This window comes from Garra rufa, chromosome 17, assembly GCF_049309525.1.
Source record: "Garra rufa chromosome 17, GarRuf1.0, whole genome shotgun sequence".
In the NCBI taxonomy this organism is placed as follows: Eukaryota; Metazoa; Chordata; class Actinopteri; order Cypriniformes; family Cyprinidae; genus Garra; species Garra rufa.
This window is the reverse complement of record NC_133377.1, coordinates 35,550,165-35,564,604: the sequence shown is the minus strand read 5'-3', so window position 1 is coordinate 35,564,604 and position 14,440 is coordinate 35,550,165. Positions and strand designations below refer to the sequence as shown.

Sequence of the window (14,440 nt, the reverse complement as noted above, 5' to 3'; positions counted from 1 at the left end):
CGTTTCACTGGTATTAAAGACACTTAACGTGGAGGGAAAAAGGGTTGAATTGACACCAGCCCTCCCCTTTCCTTTCAGTAGGTACGCTAAGATCCCTCTCTTTTTACCTTTCTTACTTCATCATCATGATAGCTGAGTCCGATAAGCAGTCTCTTGTGACGCCCGCTGTGATCCAATTTAAGACCAGAGCCATCCTCCACGAGCATATTGTATGAGATGGACTGACAAACCAGCCGTTAAAGATACACCAAACACGTGCAAACGTGTAAATCAAAGCTCTCGCCAAAAACAACGAGGGCTCAAGAAAACAGCCTCTTTGGTTTAACAGTGGATTAGCTACAATAGAAAATAAAGTATCTAATGAAATAGTAAACATATTATGGTATTACAAAAGTATAATTTAAAAGTCAAAACTTTATCCACCTTATTCTTCAACGTGCCTGTGGGCGAGACTTTCGGTTCATTAGCCGCTATAGGAAAATACTGAGAAAAATAAGACATGCACTACAAACCAGTGTGTTCATAATTAAGATAATAAACTAGAAATAATATGGTAATATGTTTTGTACAGCTAATTATAGAAGGTTTGTGTGCACTTAGGTCACAGTTTGGTCAGTTACCCGGCCATATTGGCAATACTTGGATGTAAACAACAGCATTGATTGCACAGTTAATGTACTACTGAAGATGTTTTCTGCTAATTTATGCTGTTTAAACCATGGGAAAAACGTGTGAAAGCTGCTAAATCATATAGAGAAGGACTTAGTAAGCAGGAAAGAGCACAATATTTTGACAAACTAACTTAATAGGTGGTAAAGATACACACAACCCTGCTAAAAAAACAGCTGGTCTTAGCTGGTTTTAATCTGGAAGTAGCTGGTTTTAGCTGGTGGTTTCCCAGCCTGACCAGCTAGCGTGACCAGCCTGGCCAGGCTTGAAAAGTGGCCAAAACCCCTCTAAACCAGCCTGCTGACCAGATATGACCAGCTAAAACCAGGCTGGTTGACCAGCTAAAACCAACCAGCCTAGGCTAGAAAACTGTATTAATTAAGATATTAGCCTATTTCACCTACCTGACTGGAAATGATAGAAACAAACATGAATATGTGCAAGAAATAAGTTTGGCCCATCACAAACGCCTTTTGCTCTTCAAGACAGTGTTTTTGCACGCTTCTCCTTGATTTGTTATAACTTTTGGCAGTCTATTATACTCCCCTGCTGACAAAATAGTTTGCAAATGTAGCTTCACAACTGGCTTATAATTGTGATCTAAACAATAAGAAATTAGACTGTAAACATAGGAAATAAAGCAATTGTAAGAAAAGTGAGGTCAATTCCAGAAAAGACCATGTGAGGGGTGAGAACAACTGTAGTTTGCTTCAACCTCAAACTACAGTGTTCAACGAGAAAAACCACCAGACAACAAATTTATGTTGAAATGTTTTCCAAATTACATTTTGGTTGTGAGAACATTATAAGTTATAAGTTCACAGCTGTTCAACAGTTTGGGGTTGGAAAGGTGTTTTAGGCCTGGTTTCACAGACAGCGCTTAGACTAAGCCAGGATTAGCCCATAATTTTTATAAACATGCCTTCGGAAAAAAAAAAACAACATTACTGCTATGCACCTTGAGACAAAACAAGGGCACTGACACTTTCAGTTAAAACAGCTCAGACTTACATTTTAGTTTGGGACTAGGCTTAAGCCTGGTCTGTGAATCCGGGGGTTAACCCTACTGAAAAAAAATAGCTAAAACCAGCCTAGGCTGGTTGGCTGGTCTTAGCTGGTTTATGCTGGAAGTAGCTGGTTTTAGCTGGTTGTTCCAGCTGGTTTCCCAGCCTGACCAGCTTAAAAAAAAAGGCCCAAACCCCTCTAAAACCAGCCTTCTGACCAGCTATTAACAGCTAAGACCAGCCTAGATGACCAGCTAAAACCAACCAACGAGCTTAGGCTGGTTTTGGCTGTTTTATTTTTCAGCAGGGTTTTTGAACAAAGTCTCTTAAAGGGATAGTTCAACCAAAAAAATTAAAATGTTGTCATTATTACTCACCCTCATGTCGTTCCAAACCCGTAAGACCTTCATTCATCTCAACTGACATGTTCAAGGCCCAGAAAGGTAGTAAGTACAATGATAAAATAGTCCATGTGACATCAGTGCTTCAACAGTAGTTTTTTGAAGCTACGAGAAAACTTTTTGTGTGCAAAGAAAACTAAAATAACTTTATTAATCAATTTCTTCTCTTATGTGTCAAGTCTTCGAAGTGCTTTCATGTTGCAGGAGCTCTGATGCACAAAAAAGTATTATCGTAGCTTCGCAACATTAGGGTTGAACCACTGACGTCACATGGACTATTTCAACAATGTCCGTAATACCTTTCTGGGCCTTGAATGTGTCAGTTGCGTTGCTGTTTATGCAGGGTCAAAAAGCACTCGGATTTCATCAAAAATATCTTAATTTGTGCTCCGAAGATAAACAAAGGTGTGTGTGTTGTTGTTGTTTTTTTTACTACATAGTAGTAGTAGCTTTTTACACAGTGTGCTCCTATCCAGTATCAAAAACTATGAGAAACTATCAGACACAGTATGGATACTGACGTAATCTATTACATTATTATTTGTGGCTCCCTGAAGCTGCTCACACATGCTCACGTTTTGTAAGATTTGCCCTGGAATGTCTAACAGAGTTTTACTAACGCATTCCTGTGTTCATATACAAAAGCGAATCATTGCATGTGAACTCAGTAAGTGTGCCTCCACTTTTCTTTCCAGGAAGTACGTGTTTGTCTGCATGTATGAACACTGATATGGACACTGTTGTTGTCGTTGTTGTTATCGTGAGTACAGATCATCCGTGGCTGGACGTCTGTCGTGGGAGGGTCAGAAGCAGAGCTGGAGACTGCGGTGGAGACGTTCAGCGCGTGAGGTAAGCTGAGGTGTCTGTCAGGGCTGGTCCAGACAGCCTGGCTAGATAACGGTGACATGAAGCACTACAGTTACCAGCCGGACCCGGTCAGGTGACACCGCCACATCAAAGCTGCCACAACAGCGTCAGCCATGGCCAAAAGACTGTCACTGTCCTGAAGACAGTGTCTGTAGTCTGGATTTAGAGAGATAGAAGACAATACCACTAGATTTGGTTCATACAAGTGTTTATATGTGACCTAAGACCACAAAACCAGTCTTAAGTAGCACGGGTATATTTGTAGCAATAGCCAACAATACACTGTATATGTCAAAATTATCGATTTTTCTTTAATGTGAAAAATCATTAGGATATTAAGTAAAGATCATGTTCCATGAAGATATTTTGTAAGTTTCCTATGATAAATATATCAAAACTTAATTTCTGATTAGGAATATGCATTACTAAGAACTTCATCTGGACAACTTTCTCAGTATTTTGATTTTCTTGCACCATCAGATTCCAGATTTTCAATAGTTGTATCTCGACCAAATATTGTCCTATTCTAACCATACTTCAATGGAAAGCTTGTGTATTGTGCTTTCAGATGATGTATAAATCTCAACCTTACGACTGGCTTTGTGGTCCAGAGTCACATATTAGGTTTAATTGTTGGTGTGAAAGCAAAGTTTGTATCCTCATGGATAAACATGTGTTTTTCTATGCTTTTTTAATACTTATATCCCTCTTTCTTCTAGCTTGTACTATTCTGGACAATTTTAGTGGATTATTCTTCACATGTCATCGCCTTCTCATGAAAAATTGATTTTATTCCTATATACACTACCAGTCAAAAGTTTTTGAACAGTAAGATTTTTTTATGTTTTTTAAAAGAAGTATCTTCTGGTTAGCAAGCCTGCATTTATTTGAACCAAAATACAGCAAAGCATTAATATTGTGAAATATTTTTACTATTTAAAATAATTGCTTTCTATTTGAATATATTGTAAAGTGTAATTTATTCCTGTGATCAAAGCTACATTTTCAGCACCATTACTTCAGTCTTCAGTGTCAAATGTCCTTCAAAAATCATTCTAATATGCAAAGATCAGCATTTATTTGAAATAAAAAGCTTTTGTAACATTGTACATTATACCATTCAAAAGCTTGGAGTCAGTATATTTTCTTCCAGGGAATAAATGATGGAAATGAATACTTTTATTTAGCAAGGATGCTTTAAATTGATCTAAAATGATGATAAAGACATTTATAATATTACAAAATATTTTTATTTCAGATCAAAATCGGTTCTTCTAAGCTTTCTGCTCATCAAAGAAACCTGAATAAAAATCTACTAAACAACATAATTATAATAAAATGTTTTCTGAGCAGCAAATCAAAATATTAAAATGATTTCTGAAGGATCAAGGAAAGCTCAAAATTTAGCTTTGAAGTCATTACATTTTAAAATATATTCAAATAGAAAACAGTTCTTTTAAATAATACAAATATTTCTTATATTGTTACTGTTTTTGCTGTACTTTGAATCAAATAAATGCAGGCTTGGTGAGCAGAAGAGACTTCTTTAAAAAACATTACAAATCGTACTGTTCAAAAACTTTTGACTGGTAGTATATATCTTAAATATAAGAAGCACAGCTTCTTTCCAACATTAATAATAATAAGAAATTAGGATTTATGAAGGATTTCTGAAGGATAATAATAATTTACATTTAAAAAAAATAATAAAATATAAACCAGTTGTTTAAAATCGTAATAATAATATTTCACAATATCACTGTTTTTATTGTGTTTTTGATCAAATAAATGCAGACTTGCTGAACATCAGTGACTTTTAAGAAGTAGTGTGTATAAAAATATATAATTTTACGAATGCAAAGTTCAAGTTAGTGATTAGGTCAGAGAATAAGTACAAAGTACACTACAACAATGGTGAAGAAAAAAAAAAGTTCAACATTTCTACATGTATTGTTAACATGCTTCGGCTGATGCAACCCGTATAACGCAACCACATGTTCGTAACAACCTTTCTGCTGAAGATGTCATTGCCATGATGTGCAGGTTTGTGTCATTTACATCTCAGTGAATGACATGAGTTATGTAGTGTAAACTTTGTCCCAAAAAAGCCCCCTATTGATCTAACCCAATGTGCTATTTATTTTTTCAGCTGGAGTAAAATGAATACAACAACATGCGATCTGTTGCTATGTAACATGAACCGGTAAAAGCTTATATCACTGAAATTAAAGATACCATTCATAATTGATTTAACACGACTGTCTGGACTGAAGTAATTAGCTCGGAGCCGTACACAAATGTACTTCTGGAAACATAAAAACAGGATCGGCTCTTTCTGTTTTGTTCTAACACAAATGTTTGTGGTCGCTTATTGTTTCTCCTTTACAGGCCTGGGTAAACACGGCTAGTGGTAGATCAGGTCAAACAGGTTGAGCCGGAAACAAGCAACAAGTCCAGGATGTGCTCGAGCAAGCACCTTTGTAGTATTTACACACACATCTATAGTGGGAATCCCCACTGCTGTAGATTTACGGTAACTATCAGACATTTCAGTCATGCGTTAAACTAAGTTTTATTTGCTGATAGACTAAAGTAAAAGCAGCTGACTTCAACAATTCTGCTTAAAAAGGAGCCAAAATTGAACATTTGTTTATGCAAAGAGTCCATTGCTTTCAGGCATGATAAGATTGCTCTGTTTGATATAAACATGCGTATTTGCTGGAACAACCAGAGTTCTTATTCAGAGCAGTGTTATTTTAGTGGAACTGAAAATACAGTACTATTATAGTTTTTTTGTTTGTTAATATTTTAAAATAGAGTTTATTTTTATATTTTCTAGTATATAGTTTTTGTTTGTTTTTTTGTTAAAGTTTATGTTTATTTTTTGTTTTCAAGTTTTGTTTATTTAGTTTTAGTTCTAGACTGAAATGAAAATGAAAAATGTTTGCTTGGCAACTAGCTGAAATATATATTTTTATATTATAAAAATTCTAAAAGTTTTTTAAATATTTTATTTTATTTCAGTTAATGCCCATTTCATTTTCAAAAATTACATTTTTTATAGTTTTAGTTTTGGTTTTACTTAATGACAATAAAAGCACTTAAAAAAAATTATATTAACTTGATATTGCGAAGACAACCAGTTAAATAAGTATTTCCAAAATTACAATTATGTCATTTAATTGGCTTAATCAAATATTGAATATTTTCTTAGAAATATTGACATTTTTGTTAGATTGACTTAATTATTTAAAAATATTAGCTTTTAATACACTACCAGTCAAAAGTTTTTGAACGGTAAGAGTTTTAATGTTTTTTTTTTTTAAAGAAGTCTCTTCTGCTCACCAACCCTGCATTTACTTTATTCAAAGTACAGCAAAAACTGTAAAATACTATTTAAAATAATAGTTTTCCATTTGAATATATGTAAAATGTAATTTATTCCTGTGATTTTAAAGCTGAATTATTAGCTTTATTACTTAAGTCTTCAGTGTTACATGATCCTTCAGACATCATTCTAATATTCTGAATTGCTGCTCAAAAAACATTATTATTGTTACCAGTATTTAAAACTACTCTATTGTCAACATTTTTAATATAATGATAAATGTGTTTGAGCAGCAAATCAGAATATTAGAATGATTTGATCTGAAGGATAATGTGACTGAAGTAATGAAGCTAAGCAAAAATTCAGCTTTGAAATCATAGGAATAAATTATATTTTAAAATATATTCAAATAGGAAATAGTTATTTTAAATAGTAAAAAATATTTCAAAATTTTACTGTTTATGCTGTACTTAAGGATCAAATAAATGCAGGCTTGGTGAGCAGAAGAGACTTCCTTAAAAAACATTAAACATCTTACTGTTCAAAAACTTTTGACTGGTAGTGGGTAATATTTTTAAAAATGTTTACGAAACTGTATGCATCAATATTAAATAATCATAATATATTTTACTACTTCAAGCCGGATTTTGGAAGCAGGACCATATAATATTTTCAAATTTGCTATGTGAATGTAAAGAAAAATGTTGAATTAATATCTAAAATTAAAAAAAAAGCATGCAGAATTACAGTACAAAAAATGTCAGACAAACATATGGAGGTCAGTTGCACGTTTATTATAATTAAGAAGATACATATTGATTATTAAATAAAAATAGGCTAAAAAATAGATGCAAAGAAAGAGACAAACCAAGTTCAGATCTTCAACACTGAAATATTATAGATTAAGAAACACTGTTCAGAATTTATGGTAACCATGAAGTAGATGTAATATCACCCGATGTCAACAATAAAGGGTATTTATAAATACATCATCATGAAAGATATAAATATAAACACCTTAACATCTGTTTTCAAGTCACAGTTCAGAATTATTCCAAATGAGCATTCGTAACGGCCCATAGCACACTATTTCCTATCCCATTTTCTCTCTCTATACACTTGGTAGCCACTGATTGCACTCAAAATACACTTTCCTCCTATATCTTCATCCAAAAAACACTATATATAGCTGTATATAATGTCTGCGGTCATATGAAACAGAAGGCACCCATCTTTAAAGACCCTCAAACACCTTATACTCAAGAACTTCTCATTAACTAGAAAAAAAAAGTAGTTCAGCGTTAGACAAACCAGCTCCTGGCACAGAACTGATGTGTGTTTCTGTCAAACCCCCAAGTCTTTGCCTTCAGGGTTTGTCAGTTTTGCTTTAAAGGTATATTAACAGTTTGGGTTGAATTTATAAAAGTAGAGAAATCTCCTCCAGGAACTAGGTTTGTCGGTCCTGATATAAGAAATGGATGAAACGCACTCTCTTGTTCTCAACCTACTAATACTTCTCTCCTTTTCTCTCTCTGTTTTCGTTTTCATTACTCTTTCTTTTCCTCTGTTGTGGCTCCGTCGCCCTTGCCCTCGGGCTTTTTGGGTGGCGGGCTGTCTAGGAAGAAGTCGTTGCAGGCCACGGTCAGCGCTCCCATGAGGATGATGAACTCGGTGAAGTCCACCTCGCCGTCGTTATTGGAATCCAGGTCATTCATCACTCGTTCCACCGCGTCTTTATCTTGAGCGTTCTGCGTGAAGACAAAAATTAAAAGATGGGGAATTTAAGGTGTGTGTATACAGTAAATGTGCTAAAATACACTCTTAAAAAGAATGGTTTCAATTAGGGGTTTACTATGGAAGCCCATTTCTGCCACTGAATAAAAAGTAAAAAAGGTTATTGTAAATTTTTATTTCGCAATTCTGACTTTTTTTTTCCACAGAATTGTGAGCTATAGAATTATAGTCATAACTGCAAGATTTAAACTCATAATTGCAAGTTATAAAGTCAGATTTGCAAAATATAAACTTTTTTTCAGAATTGCGAGATATAAACTCAGAATTGTGAGAAATAAAGTCTGAATTACGCACTAAAATCTTGCAATTCTGACTCCTTTCTTACAAATTGCAAGTTCATATCTTGCAATTCTGACTTTTTTTTCGCAATTCCGACTTCTATTCTCAGAACTGTAAGATATTAGAACTGTAAGACTCTCACAATTCTGACTTCTTTTCTCAGAACTGTAAGATTCTGATTTTTCTCAGAATTGCGTGCTATAAACTCAGAATTGTGAGAAATAAAGTCAGAATTACGCACTAAAATCTTGCAATTCTGACTCCTTTCTTACAAATTGCAAGTTCATATCTTGCAATTCTGACTTTTTTCTCGCAATTCTGACTTCTATTCTCAGAACTGTAAGATATTAGAACTGTAAGACTCTCACAATTCTGACTTCTTTTCTCAGAACTGTAAGATTCTGATTTTTCTCAGAATTGCTTGATATAAACTCAAAATTGTGAGAAATAAAGTCAGAATTACGCACTAAAATCGTGCACTTCTGACTCAAATTGCAAGTTCATATCTTGCAATTCTGACTTTTTCCTCACAATTCTGACTTCTTTTCTCAGAACTGTAAGACTCTCACAATTGTGATATAAACTCACAATAGTGAGAAAGTCAGAATTATGCGATAAAATCTCACAATTCTGACTTTTTTCTCGCAATTTTGACTTCTTTTCTCAGAACTGTAAGATATAAACTCACAATTCTGACTTTTTTCTCTCAGAATTGCTTGATTTAAACTCAGAATTGTGAGAAATAAAGTCAGAATTACATGCTAAAATCTTGAATTTCTGCGTTTTTTTCTCACAATTGCGAGTCATATTTTGCAATTCTGACTTCTCTTCTGAGAATTGATATAAACTCACAATTCTGACTTTTTCTCAGAATTGCGTGATATAAACTCAAAATTGTAAGAAATAAACCCAGATTTATGCACTAAAATCTTGCAATTCTGACTTATTTTTCACAATTGTGAGTTTATATTTCACAATTCTGACTTCTTTTCTGAGAATTGTGATAAAATCTCACAATTCTGACTTTTTTTTCACAAATGCGAGTTTGTATCTCGCAATTGTGACATTTTTCTTACAATTCTGATTTCTTTTCTCAGAACTGTAAGATATAGAATTGCTTCATATAAACTTCTGACTTCTCTTCTGAAAAATGGGGTATAAACTCATAATAGTGAGAGTCAAAATTATGCGATAAAATCTCAATTTAATTCTGACTTTTTTCTCCCAAATGCGAGTTTATATCTCGCAATTCTGACTTTTTTCTTAAAATTGTGTGATATAAACTCGCGATTGCGAGTTATAAAGTCAGATTTGCAAGATATAAACTCACAATTCTGACTTTTTTTCTCAGAATTACAATATATAAATTCACAATTGTGAGAAAAAAGTAAGTTATTCTTAAATTATGCAATAAAAATCTCACAATTCTGACTTTTTTCTCACAAATGCAAGTTTATATCTCTCAATTCTGACTATTTTCTCATAATTCAGACTTTTTTCTTTCAGAATTGTGTAATATAAACTCTGAATTGTGGGAAATAAAGTCATAATTACACATTTAAATCTTACAGTTATGACTTCTTTCTCACAATTGAGAGTTTATATCTCGCAATTCTGACTGCTCTTCTGAAAATTGTGATATAAACTCACAATTCTGACTTTTTTTCTCAGAACTGCGTGACAAACACAATAGTGGGAAAGTCAGAATTATGTGATAAAATCTCCCAATTCTGACTTTTTTCTCACAATTGCGAGTTTATTTCTTGCTATTCTGACTTCTTTTCTCAGAACTGTAAGATATAAAATCACAATTCAGTTTTTTTTTTCAGAATTGCCTGATAGAAACTCACAACTGTGAGAAATAAAGTCAGAATTGTGCAATAAAATTTTGCAATTATATTTTGCAATTTATATCTCGCAATTCTGACTTTTGTAAGATATAAACTCACAATTCAGATTTTTTTTCTCAGAATTGCGATTTAAACTCAGAATTGTGAGAAATGAAGTCAGAAAATGTGCTAAAACCTTGCAATTCTGACTTCTTTCTTACAATTGCGAGTTTATATCTAGTGATTCTGACTGCCCTCAGAGAATTGATATAAACAATTCTGACTTTTTTTTAATAGAATCATAGATTCCAATAAAGAATCTTTATTTTTAGGAGTGTATTGGCATCAGTGGTTTTATGAAGAACCTTTAACATCCACGGAACCTTTCCACTGCTCTAAAGTTTCTTCACAGTGGAAAAATGTTCTTTATTGGCATTTAAGTTTCCATGAATCTTTAACATCCATGAAACCTTTCCATTCCACAACGAAAGCGCTTTTAAGAACTGTTCACTGGAAGGTTCTTTGGGGAACCAAATATGGTTCTTCTATGGTATTGCTGTAAAAATCTGCTTTTGCATAAAAGTAACTCTAAAAACTCTTAGAAATTCAGTAGAAATTATTCTGAACAATTGTGTTACAGGAGGACTCATGTTAATGAAATGGAATGTACGTGTGTTTATTTCTGAAGAAAGAGCCAGAAGCTGGATCCACATTCATGATATTTCCAAAAGACATAATTGAAGCGTCACTGAATCTATAAGCTGTTATCAAATGGGCATTTCTGTAACTTACTAAACAGTAAATGCAAATCTGAACTTGTGTTACAGGTTGTGTCATATTTGTCTTGGCTGAAATAGAAGTATGGCAGATAACAGGTATTTAAACCAATCTCTTTTTTTTAGGAAGTTCTGAAGAATTTATATGGAAAGTTTTTAACAAAATGTGGGAGGGGATGACAAAAAAAAAATATTTTGAAGAATTTGTCTTATTATTAAATGTAGGTCATTGATTGTTTTATTCATTGTTTACTTGCTTAATACATGTTCCTGGACTTATTGTTTACAATGGTGCTTATTAATCCAAATGTTTGTCTTTTTAATTTTTGGCTGACATTACAAATTCTTATTTTTTTAATCCCTCCCTTGAAAACACATGGCTCCATTTTATTTTGCATTGCATCTTCTTGCCTGTAAAACAGGTTGCAAACCATTTCTAATTGTGCAAATGCTTTCTTCTCACCCCAAGATAATTTCCCAGCTCCTCCGTCAGAAGTTCCCTCAGTTCTCCTCGGCTGAGCGTGTATTTGTCTCCTTCCTTCCCGGAATACTTATGAAAGGTCTTGATGAGCATCTGCATGGCGCTTTCCAAGTTGGAGCTGGGCTCTTTGGACATCCTGTAGGGTGGTCAAAAAGGTCAAAGGTTAGATACAACGACATGGCGCACCCTCACTAGACCCTGCTGCATGTATGGTCACATGACAAGCATGGGCAGAGCTTTGGCTCAATAAATTCTGGCACAAACACATGTTTTGGACTATGGGTGAAAACAATCATTTGTTTACTGTTTGAGGGGTTTATTTGATTTAGGGGGTTGTCACTCAAAAAGCAACATTCTTACACATCACAGTTTGAGCGTGGCATCTTGGAACTTCTTTCTCCGGGGTTCAGCGAGCTACTGCGCATGTAGAAACAGACACAGTCATTGATGAGGTACAACAGAAGTTGAGAAAGTCTGGAGCATGAACAGAAGCACTGCTGGAAGGCTATACAAATTGCTTCAGTGTTTTTATAGCTGTAATTGGGTTAACCAACTAAACATGTTTAGTTCATTTAGATTTTTTAAAAGGTAATGTTAGAACTCTAAGTATTTAGGTTTGGCACTTTATGAGTCATTCTCACTCAATACATGATTATATAAACTGTTAGCGCTACACAACTTCTTGGAACTCTCATTAGTTGTATGTGAACGCTTCCCTGCTCACATCTAAATCATCTGTTGCTCATGTAACAGGGGCCGCATCTCTCAAATGGAAACCGCAAGTGAAACATAAAACTGTCAAAATGAAGATAAAACTACGGGCAAGGTCCCAAGGGAACCTTTGTCCAAGTAACCCGAGGCTCTCGTGAAGACACAAACACACACAATACACACCTGAAGTTATCCTAAAGCAAATCCATTAGCTAATTTTGAGGATAGAGGCCAAAGTGGAAAAAAAAGAGTCCTGCACACTCTTAAAAATAAAGGTGCTTTAATAGGTTCTTCACAGCGATGCCATAGAAGAACCATTTTTGGTTCCACAAAGAACTATTCAGTCAAAGGTTCTTTAAAGAACCATCTCTTACCTTTTTATAATCTGAAGAACCGTGCTTCATCACAAAGAACCTTTTGTGAAACAGAAAGGTTCTTCAGATGTTAAAGGTTCTTTATGGAACCATTTAGACAAAAAGGTTCTTCTATGGCATCGTGAAGAAGAACCTTTTTAAGAGTGTAGAAGAACCATTTTTGGTTCCCCAAAGAACATTTCAGTGAACACATAAAAGAACCAATTTGAAGAATATTCTAAAAACCTTTTCTGCAAATGAATCCATGTTTAAGGTTCTTCATGGAACCATCAATGCCAATAAAGAACCTCTATTTTTAAGAATGTAGTCTAACTTTATTTAATTGATTAAAGGCATTGCTCCTTAAAAGTAATGGAATGAGATCAATTAAATAGTAAAATCATGTATGCTGGCCTTTTTCTTAAATTTCTCCACTATAATTAGCAACATAATCAAGTTGCAACTTTGGACAGGGTTACAATGAGGCCTCTTTATTTGAAGTACTACACCATCTAATTTAACTGATTAGTTAACCTAAGAGAGTGCCTAATTAGGAAGCTCAAATGGTGACATGCGGATTTGAAAGAAAAAACGGTGAACAACAGCTCTCAGCTACTAAAACCAAGAACCATTGTTCATGAAATGGACACTAAGGTCAAAATGGTTTAATGTCCCACAGAGCCTTTAAAAAGTTCAACTAGAAGCATTTTCGGACAAAGCAGCTGTGAGGCAATAGAAGATACAGGCTCGAGGCAACAGAAAAATAACAGGAAACTATTTAAACATGAGAGGTTTTGAAAAGTAAAGGTGAAATTATGGCACATTTTTGTCGCAAACAAGACAAACGAATCACATTCCCATTAGCAGTATCAGAATGGTATAGAATGGACGCTGTGACGCGATGGCAAACCAAGATGAGAATGGAAATGTAACACCAAGTGACCCAGTGACACGAAGGAAACTGACCGTTCTTTGACATGTAGAGAAGGAAAGATCAATTTATGTACATAAAAACGAATGCTTTTCAACTGATGATATAGACACAAAAAGTACATTTACTTTAAGTAAAATCAGAAACAAGAAATCAAGACTAGCATGAAGTTTAGTGAATACAGGTAAAGTGGGACAAGCAAGAAGCTTGTATTTGTATGTTCACAGATGCCTTTTGGGTTATATTTTTATAGGCATTCTGAAAAACAAAGTTTCCAAAAGGGTGTTTTTGCAGTGATGCTGTAGAAGAACCATTTTTGGTTCCACTAAGAACCTTTCAGTGAACAGCTCCTGAAGGAACCATTTTGAAGAACATTTAAAAATCTAAAGAGCATTTCTGCATTTGAAAGTTTCCATGGATGTTCAAGGTTCTTCATAGAAAAACTGATGGCGATAAGAGTGTGGATATCATTTAAAGATGTTTTAAAGTCCTATACCTTAAGCATCATCTTCTTCAAGACTTCCCACAGAATAGATATGTATCTATGAAACATTTTTTCCTCAGTCATCACAATGGCAAAACATGTCCCAGTTTACCCGAATTCACCCTATGTATAAGTAAAAGGCTTAAAAATCAATCTTTATCCCATGAGAAGAACTTCACACAAAAGTAATAGTAGCACTGAGCTATGACAGAAAGACAGATATTTGAATAAGACTACCAGAAGTTATCAGTAGATAACCCAATCTAGAAGAGCATTCATTGGAGAGAAAGGAGTCCTTTCTCTCGTCTGAGTTGTCTGTCTTACCTGAATGCCTATGGAGAGCTTCCTTTGTCTGTAATGAAGTGCAGGAGATAGTGACAGACAGCCGGAGAGCAGAGGAACAGATGAGGAGAGAGAGAACCTCTGGGGTTTAAATATCACTCACTCGGCCCCCTCCTTTCTCAAGAGCATCTCCCGCATCTTCAGTTTCGGCACCCCTCCCGTACTCTCCTCCTTTAGTTCACCTGCCAATA

The 14,440-nt window shown here is 34.5% G+C and overlaps 1 protein-coding gene across 1 annotated transcript; it reads right to left on the bottom strand.

Moving 5' to 3' along the window:
* Window positions 1–7,053: 7,053 nt before the first annotated feature.
* Window positions 7,054–14,358, bottom strand: s100s (S100 calcium binding protein S). The gene is made up of 2 exons (XM_073821296.1): window positions 11,411–14,358; window positions 7,054–8,017 (listed from the first exon to the last, which is right to left on the bottom strand). Exons 1-2 carry the CDS (start codon window positions 11,561–11,563, stop codon window positions 7,817–7,819), a joined length of 354 nt encoding a protein of 117 aa, XP_073677397.1. The 5' UTR covers window positions 11,564–14,358; the 3' UTR covers window positions 7,054–7,816.
* Between the last annotated feature and the right edge of the window lie 82 nt (window positions 14,359–14,440).

What these genes read in the sequence shown, in the direction of transcription:
- s100s (XM_073821296.1), bottom strand. Translation starts at nt 11,563, where the DNA reads ATGTCCAAAGAGCCCAGCTCCAACTTGGAAAGCGCCATGCAGATGCTC. An exon ending in AGCTGGGAAATTATCTTGGG is followed by an intron (nt 8,018 to 11,410) that starts GTGAGAAGAAAG and finishes GTCTTCACGCAG; the next exon opens with AACGCTCAAGATAAAGACGC.